The sequence below is a fragment of the Podarcis gaigeae genome, assembly GCF_964106915.1.
Source record: "Podarcis gaigeae genome assembly, chromosome: 9".
Lineage (NCBI taxonomy): Eukaryota > Metazoa > Chordata > Lepidosauria > Squamata > Lacertidae > Podarcis > Podarcis gaigeae.
Window position 1 is genome coordinate 30003951 of NC_139685.1, and position 14214 is coordinate 30018164.

Below are 14214 nucleotides of genomic sequence, written 5' to 3' on the forward strand. Positions count from 1 at the left end.
CCAACTCTACAATTCTATTATTCCATATAATTACTAGTACAGTGGTACCTCGGGTTAAGTACTTAATTCGTTCCAGAGGTCCGTTCTTAACCTGAAACTGTTCTTAACCTGAAGCACCACTTTAGCTAATGGAGCCTCCTGCTGCCGCCGCGCCGCAGGAAGCACAATTTCTGTTCTCATCCTGAAGCAAAGTTCTTAAGCTGAAGCACTATTTCTGGGTTAGCAGAGTCTGTAACCTGAAGCGTATGTAACCTGAAGCGTATGTAACCTGAGGTACCACTGTATCTGCTGAGACACTATGCTTGATTAAGTAACACAGGAATTTTTTCATTAAGATTGGAAACTACTGTACTTTGGGCAGGTACAAGGGATTACAACTTTCCAATTCAAGCTGTCTTCCTCCTCGATAGGCCCGTTGTGCTTCACAGACTGTTGAAATTCTCCTGCTTTCCACTTGTTGTCTGAACACAAGGTGGAACTTCCCTATGAACATGAAGGGCCTGTCACATACAGCCCTTATCACCAAAGTTTAAGTGTGTACCACGGGGAAAATATTATTAAAATAATTTATAGACCACTATTCATTTTGAGAAGAAATAAGTCCAATGGTTCTACTGTTCCAAGCATGACTAACTCTGGTTCCAATCCTATTTGTTTTCTAACATTTTAGTATATCCTTTGTATCTACATGACATCAGAAATTGTATTAGAGACTAGATATATTTAATTTACATGCTCAAAAAAGGCTTGACTGTCCAGCATTCAGCTGCATAGCTGTTAACTAGCTAAACTTCTGGACAATCATTTGCCAGGTTTCATTACTTGGCATGACTTTGTGTAAGCTTGGGTAACTAAATAGTGAGATGACATTGTAACACCTATACAGTGGTACCTCGGTTCTCAAATGAAATCCGTTCCCAAAGCCCGTTCGGCTTCCAAAATGTTCGAAAACCGAGGTGCGGCTTCCCATTGCCTGCAAGAGCTTCTTGCACTCAGCAAAAACCACGTCATATGTTTGGGTTCTGAAAAATGTTCGAAAACAGAAACATTTGCTTCCGTGTTTTCAATGTTCAGGAGCCAAAACGTACAACATCAGAGGTGTTCTGGAACCAAGCTTCCACTGTATGTGCATTTACTGGAGCAGAGATGCTTAGGTTCGAAATACTTTTGTACAAAAATTTAAAATGGTGCAATGAAAGAAGCAAAGAGGGCATGAAGAAGTGATCCACAGCTGTATGTCATGGATTAGAAACCTTTATTCAGCCCAAGGTCCCTCATCCCTTCTGTAAGGGTTGGAACTACTTTGGGCAGGTACCTTTTAAGTACAGTAGTCTTTAGTGAAAGAATATCTAATCTGCATCTGGACTGTTGAACATTATGTCCTACATATTAGAATATGTTGTCCAGTACAGTGGTAACTCGGGATACAGACGCTTCAGGTTACAGAAATAGTACCTTGGGTTAAGATCTTTGCTTCAGGATGAGAACAGAAATCGTGCAGCGGTGGAGCAGCAGCAAAGGGAGGCCCCATTAGCAAAAGTGGTGTCTCAGGTTAAGAACAGTTTCAGGTTAAGAACGGACCTCCAGAACGAATTAAGTTCTTAACCCGAGGTACCACTGTATTCCAGATGTCCCAATTTACAAACATCCAATATACTGCAGGGCAAGCTCAATACCTTTAAAAAAAACAAAAACATTTGCTCACCATTTACATACAAATAGTTATTGCCCTGTCTGTCACTCTCAGTACTACAGAACTGATATCTCTTTTTTGTGATTTCTAGGATAAAGATCTGGGATCCGTTTAAGCATAAGCACAAGCTAATTCAAGGTTACGAAGGTCTTCATCTAACTGTGTGCAGCAAACTACACATATTAGATGGAGCAAAGGCTGTTCTGCTTGCAGGTTTGTGACAGATTTATTTTGTGGAGGTTGTTGGAGGCAGTAGGGCTAGAATATTTTTGTTACATTAAGCTGGGAATCAACTCAATGCAATTTTCTCCCACGGTTTGCTTTATTTGCTTACAATGGTTAGTTTAAACATTTAATGGCAAAGCAAAGGTAAAAGACGTCTCTGAAACGGGTACTTTATAAATGAAAAACCTTTCAATGTTGGCATGATATTTAACTTTTCAGCTACCCTAACCCTTTGAACAAGGGGGAAAGCAGAAAGAAATATTGATTTGTATTCTGCATCCACAGATTTAACCAACATGAATGGGTTGCTATTATGATTGATGGAAAAGGAGGGAGAATTCACAATGCTGTGCCTTAGCAGGACATAATGTGATGTTATGCGTATTTTTTCCCATTAGGTGAAGTCAGTATCTGGGATTTGGAAAGCGGTACAGTTATATCAGTCTTTACACCAGACAGCAAAATCTCCTGCATGACAGTTGCGTTTGATAGAAACACCGTTCTTTTGGGTTTGAGTGACAACCCTACTCTCATTACTTTGAAAATGCTGGGCACCAACACCGCTGCAAGTTCAACAGGAAAAGATTTGTTTGGAGAGGAATCCTCAAGCAGTGAAGAAGAACCTGAAGTTATTTAAAAGCCAAAATTTTAATCAAGTAAGAAGCTAGCATTCACAATTGAATGGTGTTTTTTTTAAGAGAATATGTTACAAGATATCCATTGATTTGGGAGAACTGGTACAAAATACTTTTGAGTTTCTGTGATGTTGGATCATCACCCAGAGTAGACCCAAGGAAATCAATGAGCTTGTGTTGATTTTAATGGGTCTACTCTAAGCGAGATGAGTGCCACACCCCAGCCTTTGACTGGACTTAATAGTCCAGGGTCCTTTACCTTTTACCTTACTCTGTAACTTAGTTGGTTTATAATCTTGCCCAAACAAAAATACCTACCGGTACTTTTAGTTTGATATTGGAAGATGTTTCCTGGCCTTCTGCATCAGTGAGAACTTATATTGGTTGCATTGTCTAAGGATCCAAACAGAGATTATCAGGGATAAAACACCCAAGTCACTAGTTCCATTTGTGTTGGGTTATATAGAGCAGCTTTATTTAGCCTTGAGCTCCCAATGTTGCTGGACCAAAACTCAAATCATCCCTGACCATTGGCTAAGCTGGCTGAGGTTTGGTGAGAGTTGCAGCCCAACAATATTTGTGGTCTCAAGGCTGATTTAGAAGATATTTTGTGCCCTAAATGTCAGAAAATTTTAACAGAATATGTAGAAAGAAGGGGGTCCCCCTTTCTTTAGGAGCAGCAAGAAGTAATTGGGATACATATATACTACACACATGGTGAAGCTCATGTGCTTGATTAGGTTTCATAAAGGTAGGAAAGGGGTTATCTATCAACTTTAACAATTGTTATGACAGTGATAATGGATTTCAGCGATTTTGTAAAAGATATAATCAGAATGTTTCAATTGAAATATTGATATTCTGTTGTGAAATTTACTGATAAATTAAAATGATAGCAAACATTTGGATGATACTGGGTAATGGCTATTGCATTATGAATATGCATTTGATATACTAATCTAAAGCTAAAATAAGCTAGAGCAATACATTTGTCTTAGTGCTACTAACAATGAGGAATTCTGTTAACTAATTTAGTTGGGTCCAGCTGATTTTGCTCCATCTGAATATCTCAAAGTATGGTTTTAAACAGGACTGTGTTTGTTCTCATCCTTGCTTGGCTTTTGTGTGATTGGGTTGGCACAGCTTATTCCTTACATATAGGCATTGACAAACACTAGCCTCAACCATCTCTCTTTGGCACATACTGTACTTAAGTCAGCTTTGTGTGGAAGAACACCAGTTTATAAGTAAGCATTGGTACAACAATTTCTGATGGCATATGCTACCAGCTCATTTTGAATCAGCCTATCAACTTCATTTTGTTGTGATGTAGCAGAGAGGAGTGGGGATCCCACCTTTCTGAACATGCTAGATTGGCTTGACTTGAAGTTTAACATCAAGCAGACAGAGATAAAAAATCATCCTGTTTAGGAATTCATTCAGATGTCCTGTTTCATCAATGCCCTATTTATTCTGAGATGCAGTTTTAAGAGGTGCAACATGATAAGCATAGAATGCCTTCAATTATGAAATTACGTTTATTGCTTACTGTTCCTACTTCCCTCTTTCCTGTCGTTATATGCTGCTAAATTTAGGGACACTCAAAGGGAAGAATACTACTTGTCTTACTCAAGCATATAAGCCAAGCAGGTCAGAAGGAATCTCAGCATTCATACTTATTATGGTTTTCATCAGAACTCCAGTACTTTTATAGCTTTATTTCAATACCATTTGTCAGATACAAATAAAAGAATATTACAAAACACAGCTAAAGAGCTGTGTGGGGTGTTCCAGACATGTACTGGGGACTTTCATTCTCACTCCACCCTATGTCAAGGTACCCCTGGAGTGACATTTTGTGAGGCAAATGGAGAATGCAGTGTGAAAGGGAAAACTGACTTCTTTCCACATGCACAAAAACATTTATTATACATGTATATGTTTCTTTGGATCCCAGCCTGTGTGTGCATTACTGAAAAAGGGGGCAATATAAAAATGTTCTTTTCCATTTTTACAACCAAAGTGGTTTTTATTCATAAAACATAGCATGCAAAATATTAGATCCAAGTAATTGATACACTTCAGTGGCACAGTTCTTATTTGCATGTGCCCAGGCTTACAAAATTTAGAACCAAGAGGGAGATTGTCAAACCACAGCAAGCAAACTTATTTTAAAATCATTAGAAGTTCATAGCAATGACAGTTTCTTAAAAATGGGAAACATTATCATTTTGCTAAGATAGGGCTAAGAGTCAGGTTGTCAATTGGAAGCAGAGGAGATACAGGAATTGCAGACGCTAGTCTGGGCACTCCCTGTTTAGGAATAGTGCAGATATTTAATGCACACCATTACCTGGTTGCAGAATTATTATGCCTAGAAACAGATCTGAAATGCACAAGTAAGTTTTACCATCAGTGGAAGGTGTTGAATATGGTGTTAAGCACACAGGAGCGAATAAATCCAAAACCAGTTCCCAGTCTCCTTCAGTCAGCTGGGATCAAGTCACTGTTCAAAATATATCCTCTTTCTTAGAATTTCAACAACATGCTAGTACCTTGGGACTTAAATTTTCCTACTTGTTGCATTATTTTGTTCAGGACACTGGGGAGAAGCAACTAGACATCCAAAATAAATACATATATCTGAACTTGCATTTTGTTTTTCCCAAAAACCCTGAACAGAAGACATATTATTAATGGAAGAAGACTTCCTTTTTCACTGGAAGATAGTTCCCAATCAGTGTTGCCCCATGAAATTGTGAGACAGTGTTTCAGAATCAGTTGAAACAAGTGTCCCATTTCTCTATGGAATACAGAAGTAATGATTCAGCTGATAAAACCCGACACCTAACAATAACAGCAGTTCCCAGTTAAACTAGGTAATATATAAGGTCCCAGAGATGCTGCTACTCACCCCTACAAAATGAAAAATGTCCACCTTAAGTGAAGTATCTGGTCAGAGCTCGTGATAACTTTTTTTGTGTGTGTGAAAATATCCAGTACTTTTTCAAAGATCAGTTAAACCACAAAAACTTTAACTGCCACAGAAATGTTTCAGTTTGTTGTTGCAGAAACAAGAGTTTGAAGATATGTGAATTTATTATTGGGCTGTTTATTCCGTTTCATTCACATTGCTATTGCCTCACATGCACGTTATAACCTCTGTGAAATGCAAATAGATCCCTCTCAAATGCTAGAGAAAAAAAAGCCTTGTTTAGAAAAACCGGATAGCGGTATGTTAGACGGCTAGACAGAGGTTACAGCTGTTTGTCATCAAATTTGGCATGTAGAACTCGATTAAAGAAATAATATCTAGTTTTGGAACACCTTCAGTTGCTGTCTGCTCCAAAAATAAGGCCTGGTTCCTTATGTATAAGGTTTTATAAAAAGCAATACACTTTTGAGGAACACAGTTCCTTTTGTCTACATCTACATCTATTGTATCCCTCTTCTATAAGAGGGCAGTTGCTTTTTACTACTACTCAACTTTCCTCAGCTCCAAGAGCCTAGAAAGCACAAAAGCCAGTTAACATACTAGTCCAGGCAAACTCTTATAACTTGTCCAAAGACTTATAGATATTATAGTACTTACGCATCCATTGTACCTGTAAACTTTTCAACATGATTGTATGTTCCTGCCATCATCCAAGAAGTCAGTGGCAAGATGGCACAACATGAGTTAAAAGATGGAAAGGAACAGAATGGGAAAATCAAGTAGCCTCAGTTCAGGACTGTCTTTGCAATGCTGAGTAGAACTCTTCTAGCCATCGTATTTTATTGTTTAATATACCGTCCCTAAAAAGGCTTCTAACCTCAACATCACAAGATTAACATAGTGACATATACAGAAATCACAAGGAAAGCAATAAAGAAGAATGTTGGCTTTTCACCCCGAAAGACTTAAAATGTAACACTAGATTAACCCCAATTAAATATGATCTTTTAAGACTCTGAAGTCTAAAAGCGTCATAGAACGAAAGTGTTCTCAGCAGAATGAGCTATAATGGACTAAAGTTACAACTGCAACAGATGTTAAAATACCAGTCTTAACATGATTATCCCTCCAGTCCGTCCTCATCAGGCATCACCATAATTCTGCAATTAAAAAGAGTGAGGGACCAAGAACTCTTGAATCCCCTTTGTGCTACTCCCATGTGACCCTGTTCGAAGAATTTGGTTTTTTTAGTGCAGAATATTCAAAAGCACAAAAGTACTAACATCTATTAATACTCCATTAGTACTACAGACTGTAAAAAATATTGCATAGTTTTATGCATTATTCTAAAATATGGGTCTGCCTATTAAACAGTTTTTAATAAAAACTACGCAGCTCTCAATGTATTCAGAGCATCGACTACCTCGATCTTCTATCTTTTTTGGATTTGTCTGTACATTTATCCATAGTCTTCTCATTGTCTCCTCTGCACTTAGGACAATACCATTTCCCCTTCGGTTTGTAAGTGAGTCCAACACATGAAAAATGAAACCATTCAATGGGACATAGTTCATTGTCACACCCTATCATTTCCCCGTAAGACACTTGGTCACAGAGACAGTAAGTTGGTTCATTAGGGTCTACTGCAAAATCTACTGGTGAAGCTTCCCTTTCTTGTTTAGCTTTAGAGCGTTTCTTTTTCTTAGCAGATTTGGACCTCTTTTCTTTAGGGGGCTGGTCATCATATTCATCAATTCCATTTGCTATATGGCATATATCACGGCTTTCGCTGGTGCGCTGTCGACGTGGTCTTCGTGAAGATCTTTCTGGTAGACAAGGGTCCACTTTTGACTTTTCGGTGGGCTTCTCTGTATCTGACAGATCTTGGAAACACTGAGACTGGGACTCTATTTGCCGGGCTCTGTTCTCTACCAACTCAAGCATCTGAGTGACTATTTGGATTTTCTCATCACCAAGCTCTTGACTGTTGATCAGTGCTCGCTGAAGATGCTGCTGCAAACGCTTTTTCTGAGCAGGATCATCTTCACTCTTGTATTTTTCATAGACCTCGTCGATTTCTTTTAACGCTTCTGTTAAAAAGAAGTCAGAATAAGTGTATTATGAACTAGAATCCTTCAAGTCACTCCTTTCAAGTTGACAAATGCTAATCTTGTACTAAAAATGTGAATAGTACATATCTGAGGCTATGTAATAAAGCATATACTTTCAAAGGATAGTAACACATTAAAATGCAAAAACAAATCTGTCCAAGGCCTCTTCCAAAATGCAAGGAAGTTTTTTAAAAGCATCTAGAGGCTAATGTGTCATTTAGCATGTCAACATTATAAAGTGATATAATTAAATCTGGGGTTTCATAGGGGGGGAAAGCATGTTTGTTTTTCTAGTTCTTTCCTCTCCTGACATCCTACCTTGAAATGGCAAGCTGCATTTTTTCACATGTTAAGTACTGAAAATTACTATTTCTGTCAATTTACAAGAGGTAGGGAATCTCAGGTCTAGAGCCCAAATGTGGCCCTTCAAACCTTTCCCCAGGCCACACTCTTCATCAGCCTTGCTCTGCTTTTGCCTAGTGGGAATCCATTCTAGAACTATGGCAATGCCTCTTTGCTTGCATGGATGGCGAACAGAGAAATGCTTGTGTAAAACATACAGATTCTGTATGGCTAGAATGTAGCCTGCTGTGCAAAGGCAAGAGTCATGCCCACTGCTTTACCTACTTGTGCCTCTGGCCCTACCCACTGTGTGCCCCCTGGAAGGTTACCTACAAAAGAATGTGGCCCTCAGGCTAAAAAAACAACAACAAAACAGGTTTCCTAGCTCCATTTTGCAGGGAAGTTGGATAAAAAATTATATTGAGGAAAAGACACCATTCCCCAAACACCTCCATCCGCATTCTAACATCATACACAAGAGACCACAACATCATAGAATTGTAGAGTTGGAAGGGACCAAGAGTATCATCTAGTCCAATCCCCTGCAGTGCAGAAATCTTCTTGTTTGCTTCACTTGCCTGGAGGTTACAGATAGGTAGCCGTGTTGGTCTGCCATAGTCAAAACAAAAAAATTCCTTCCAGTAGCACCTTAAAGAGGTGCCCGGAGGTGTTACTACCTGCTCAATTTGTATTTTGGTCATAAAAACAGACTAAAACCGTGTAAAAAGATGGGGGGGGGGGAATCCCTTGGTTGCAAGTGGAAGGAATAGTAGTAAATGGCCTTGAATGGCTCTTCACCCATCTGCCACAAACACTAAAAAGAAAAAAGCACTTTACCTACCACATATATAGTCTGTTGATACAAATGATAGCCCCCAAACCTAGCTAATCTAGCCCTGTCAGCCCTACCTGGGAACCGGGCGGTGTGCAACTGTGCAGGTGCGTGCATGCGTGGGTGATCACTGCACTGCATTTGAAACAACAACAACAACAACAACAACAACAACTCAACTTTGCAGAGACGTCTCCCTGTGCAACCAAGGGAAAAAGGAAAACAATTTCGAAGTTCGCATCTCGGAACTTTTCGGGCGATGCATCTCACCGGAGACCCCACCACGGAGGCGTCTCGGGCGTCACACGGGTTCTGCTACTGAACCTCCTTCCCCCGTGAACTTGGACTTTAAAAAATAAAAAGGTGGCAGAGGGCATGCCCCGTCGTCCGCCGCCCCCTCCCAGCTCGCGTCACAGGGTCATGAGGGCGGGGGTGGGTGGTCCAAGCCCCGCCGGGGCCCCAGTGCCGGGGCCATTCCTCAGCGCCCACCCCCTCAAATTCGCCCCGAGGGCCAAGGCGGGTGGGGGGCTGGCGGAGCGTGGCCATTTTCCTCCCCCTCCGTGGACGCCCCTCCTGCTTTCAAAGCAAGGGCGGTTGGACTGGAGGGGTGGGGGTGGGAGCAGCGCCGCTGCCTCCGCCGCCATCGCCCCCTCCTCCCCGCTCTCCCCCCCCCCGCCACTCACCCCGGCAGCGCGTGTCCATCTCGCGCAGGAGCGAGGCCAGCCTCTGCATGTCCAGCGGCAGCGACTCGACGCACTCCAGGTAGTCCTGCACGTAGCGCGCCAGAATCCTCTCCGACACGCCGCCGCCGCCGCCGCACGGGAAGCCGGACACTCCGCCGGCCCCGCCAGCTGCAGTAGCGGCAGAACCGGCAGCCGCCGCCGCCCCAGACCCCGCCCCCCCAGGCTGTTGCCCCGGCGACCCCAACATCATTACGCGACGTGACAGCGACCCCGCTTCCCCCTCGGCGGACCCGGGGCCCTCGAGCGATGGGGAGGGGGGAGGGGAAGGAAGCCCCTCCGGCCGCTTCTGTTAATCGGCGCGGGCAGCCGAGGCGAAAGAAAACCTCCTCCCTCACTTGGAACTCCCCGCCTCTTTTTCCCTTCCGCGCCCCCACTCCTTCTCCTCCTCGCTTTTTTTTGTACCGCGGAGCACGCATGCGCGAGGCCTTGTCCTTATAAGGAGCGGCCGGTTCGCATTCTCCCGCCTTCCCCTCACACCCAACGCGATTGGTCCGGACGGATGGAACGTCAGGAGGCCAACGCGGAAAACGAAGGGCGGGGTCTCAACTTTAAAGAGACACCGCTCCATGCAATTACGGTTTCCCCTCCTTCACTTCCTGCCGGTGCCTGGTCTCAACGGAACGATCAGTCTCGCCCTCTTTCTCTCACACACACACTCTTTATCAGAACCCGCCTACTTTTTTCCTCCAGCCAATCCGCTGCCGAGAGGGACGGAAATGAAGCCGGAGAAACCGAACGCTCTCTCTCCCCCCCGCCTCCCCCTTTCACTTGTGTCTGAATCTGTTGACAGCGGCGCGTGGAAGGGAGGAGAGAAGGGCTGGGGGAACAAAAGGGAGTTGGCGCGGGGGAGGGAGGAGGGAAAGTGACGCTGGAGCGCCCACGTGGGGCTTGGGGGGGGAATGGAATGCTCTGCTTTAGGACCACTTTGCCAATAGCAGTGTGCTCCCAAACGTTGTTGTTGTTGTTTAGTCGTTCAGTCGTGTCCGACTCTTCGTGACCCCATGAACCAGAGCACGCCAGGCACTCCTGTCTTCCACTGCCTCCCGCAGTTTGGCCAAACCCATGTTTGTAGCTTCGAGAACACTGTCCAACCATCTCGTCCTCTGTCGTCCCCTTCTCCTTGTGCCCTCCATCTTTCCCAACATCGGTGTCTTTTCCAGGGAGTCTTCTCTTCTCGTGAGGTGACCAAAGTATTGGAGCCTCAGCTTCACGATCTGTCCTTCCAGTGAGCACTCAGGGCTGATTTCCTTAAGAATGGATAGGTTTGATCTTCTTGCAGTCCAGGGGACTCTCAAGAGTCTCCTCCAGCACCATAATTCAAAAGCATCAATTCTTCAGGGATCAGCCTTCTTTATGGTCCAGCTCTCACTTCCATACATCACTACTGGGAAAACCATGCCTTTATACCGACCTTTGTTGGCAAGGTGATGTCTCTGCTTTTTAAGATGCTGTCTAGGTTTGTCATTGCTTTTCTCCCAAGCAGCAGGCGTCTTTTAATTTAGTGACTGCTGTCTCCATCTGCAGTCATCATGGAGCCCAAGAAAGTAAAATCTCTCACTGCCTCCATTTCTTCTCCTTCTACTTGTGGATCGCCCTTGATTCGAGGGTCTCTGGACTCCTCCTGCTTCTCCACTTGTCCACTTTTATGCTCTCGAGACAGATTTATGCAGAGAGAAAAGTAACTTGGTCATAGTGTGCTGCTCGCCTTGCTACGTGAGCTACGGTGACTTTAGAAATTACCCCGCACCTGAAATGAGTGGGACTTGGAAGTTTCCAGCTACATATAGTCCAGGCGCACATAGTAAACACGAGTGAACCGACTATCGAGTAAACTGCACGAAACAACACATCAAACCAAACAAGTAAAGTACAACACAGTAAACAAAATCAAAATCAAATCAGCCGTGCTGCAGCTCGAGCAGGAATTGAGTCAAATTACTGCTGCTGGTTGGGAGGCTCAGACGGTAAGTCCTACGGAACTCAGCAAGGCTTTTTTTCCTGAGTAACATACTGATTCTGTTATTGGTGGTGCTTCGATTTCCCATAGGTTGGACTAGATCCAAGTCTACTGGTGCATTTGTAATAGTAATTGTTAAAAAAGGCGTTCTGAGAATGAGCCCCGTTCTGTTGGTGCGGCGATCTCTGTGAAAGATGCACATGCGCACTACCTGCGTGACTATGGAGGTGACGAGAGGCCCCTCCCGCGCCCACCCGCTCGGCCCTGAGGGCTTCTTGGCGGAATCAACGTGAGCTCGCGAGACGGGTTGTTGCGCGCTTCAAAGCGCGCGGCACTCTCTGCCCAGGGTCCGGGGACTTTCCCCTAGGCGGGCTCAGGGGCCCAAGAGAAACAAGCGTTCTCCGCGCGTAGCCTAGAGAGCAGGTCTTTAGAACACCCTACAAAAAAACGACGCGGACAGCGGCTATATAAAGCCTTGAGGAAGCGCCTTTTTTCCAGGTCATGGCGAGCAGTATGAAATGCAAAACCTTTTCTATTTTATATAAAATCGTAGTGCGGAGGTTCTCTTTCTCTCTCTCTCTTTTATGTGGGGGATTGTAGGGGGGGCAGTTCTTTACTACAGAAGGTCTGGGTGCGTATGCTAAACCTACATGCAGATAGTATGCAAATATAACGCATCGCCCCGCCCATTACTAACGAATTTAAGAAGCGGAGGAGGTATTCCGGCAGCTGAAAACTTCTAGGTTGTGGCTGTATAGCCTGAGATGAGCTCGCTGCAGGTGCGGCGACTGCCTCAGGCGGCAGGATCCACGGGGCGCCAGATACCGCCCTTCTGCTCCTGATGTTCTTGTTGCACATCTTCCCTCACCCCATTTCCCCTGGCAGGGGCCGGGTTGGAGGGCGCCAATCCGGTGCCAAAATGTATTGGGCTGGTCCTGCTGTTTTCCCAACGCGGGGCTTATTTGAATCCATGCTCACAAGGTTATATTGTTCGATATCCTGGTGGTTTTGCTTATTTTGCATATAAAAAAGTGCACCTATTATCGCTGTAGAAATTAGAAAGAGAATCTCTGAGCATGTGCAAAGTGCCATTCATGCTTCATTAAATAATTGTCACCCCCAAAAAACTACTGGAAAGGGAGGGGAACTCAGAAAACATAAGTGCTAGAAAAGTTTGAGGACCCCTCGTTTGTTTGTAAATGGAAGATTCCATTTACCACTGTTCCAATGTATTAGATAAGGAACGAGGGTGGTGCTGTGGGTTAAAACACTGAGCCTAGGACTTGCAGATCAGAAGGTCGGCAGTTCGAATCCCCGCAACGGGGTGAGAGCCCATTGCTCAGTCCCTGCTTCTGCTAACCTAGCAGTTTGAGAGCACGTCAAAGTGCAAGTAGATAAATAGGTACCACTCCAGCAGGAAGGTAAACTGCGTTTCCGTGTTCTGCTCTGGTTCTCCAGAAGCGGCTTAGTCATGCTGGCCACATGACCTGGAAGCTGTACGCCAGCTCCCTCGGCCAATAAAGCAAGATGAGCGCCGCAACCCCAGAGTCGGCCACGACTGGACCTAATGTATTAGATAACTTTACCTTTAATGTATTAGATAACCATCTGAAACAACAGCAGTAGAACAGCAGTCTTACCTTGCAACTTTTGGTGGAGCAGCAGCAAGGAGCAGTCACTTTTGTTGCCCACCCACTGAGCAGCATTGGGTGGGAGGGGTGGGTTTGGGGTGAGCAAAGGGAGAGTGCAGGCAAGAGTGCACCAAAGAGGAGCCGCTGCCTTCTCTTGCTAGCACTCCCCCAGTGGTAGCGCTCAGGGAAGGCCCGGAGGCAGCACAGCTAGGATGTGTGTGTATGTTGTCCTGGCAGGTGAATGCCTCCTTAACCTGTTGACCAGATGCTTGCCCTTAAACATAAATTGCTTGAGTGTGAAGAGTGATTGTAAGTTATTTCCTAACCTTCTACTTGAAATGTGGTAGCAGAAGCAGACACTGGAACCCAGATGTCCCACGTAGCAAACACTGGAGCCAGCTGCGTCTTGTATTGTTTGACTTCTCACAGAACCAAACACCAGCTTTAAGGCCAAAAGGTAGTTTGCCTGTACATCATTCACCATCCGCTAGCGATGCCCTTGCACTGCTTGTTTAGTCCAGCACATATGAAAATGGAAATGTCCAAAAAGGTAAAAAGGATATAATCCTCCCTGAATGTGGGGGCAGACCTCATGAGTCTAGTAAGAGCTGCAATAATTCTGTAGCTCTTAACACAGTACAGCCACCCTTGTTGGACAACCACCAGAATTGTTAACTAGTACTTTAAAAAATGTATACAGTGGTACCTCGGGTTACATACACTTCAGGTTACAGACTCCGCCAAACCTGAAATAGTACCTCGGGTTAAGAACTTTGCTTCAGGATGAGAACAGAAATTGTGTGGCGGCGGGAGGCCCCATTAGCTAAAGTGGTGCTTCAGGTCAGTGGCATAGCGTGGGTTGTCAGCACCCGGGGCAAGGCAAGTAATTTGTGCCCCCTAACCCGTGGATTTGCGCCCCCTAACCCCCAGATGTTGGGCCCGGTGCGGCCGGCCCCCCTTCACCCCCCACGCTACGCCACTGCTTCAGGTTAAGAACAGTTTCAGGTTAAGTACGGACCTCCGGAACAAATTAAGTACTTAACCTGAGGTACCACTGTATTAATATGCTTCCTCACTACTTCTGCTTGGCTGAAGGTGGTTATGCATTTC

General features: G+C 44.4%; 2 protein-coding genes across 5 annotated transcripts in view; one reads left to right on the forward strand and one right to left on the reverse strand.

Moving 5' to 3' along the window:
- LOC310852222 (uncharacterized protein) overlaps positions 1-5586 on the forward strand; it is a 46657-nt gene extending 41071 nt beyond the window's left edge. The window contains exons 30-32 of one of the 2 annotated variants that reach the window (XM_083755265.1): positions 1785-1906; positions 2317-2574; positions 4149-5586. In XM_083755265.1, the coding sequence (XP_083611391.1) occupies positions 1785-1906; positions 2317-2555 (361 nt within the window). In that variant the 3' untranslated portion in view covers positions 2556-2574; positions 4149-5586. Of the gene's footprint in view, positions 1-1784; positions 1907-2316; positions 3456-4148 lie in introns of those variants that run through there. The other variant, XM_083755266.1, reaches the window with a different exon arrangement.
- ING2 (inhibitor of growth family member 2) lies at positions 4562-9921 on the reverse strand (the record flags this gene model as incomplete). Of its 3 annotated transcripts, none has more annotated exons than XM_083756000.1 (2): positions 4562-7578; positions 9457-9921. In XM_083756000.1, 2 exons carry the CDS (start codon positions 9704-9706, stop codon positions 6908-6910), a joined length of 921 nt encoding a protein of 306 aa, XP_083612126.1. In that variant the 3' UTR covers positions 4562-6907. The 3 variants fall into 3 exon arrangements, with proteins under 3 accessions (XP_083612126.1, XP_083612127.1, XP_083612128.1); XM_083756001.1 differs by lacking the exon at positions 9457-9921 and adding an exon at positions 8954-9291; XM_083756002.1 differs by lacking the exon at positions 9457-9921 and adding an exon at positions 8851-8914.
- Between the last annotated feature and the right edge of the window lie 4293 nt (positions 9922-14214).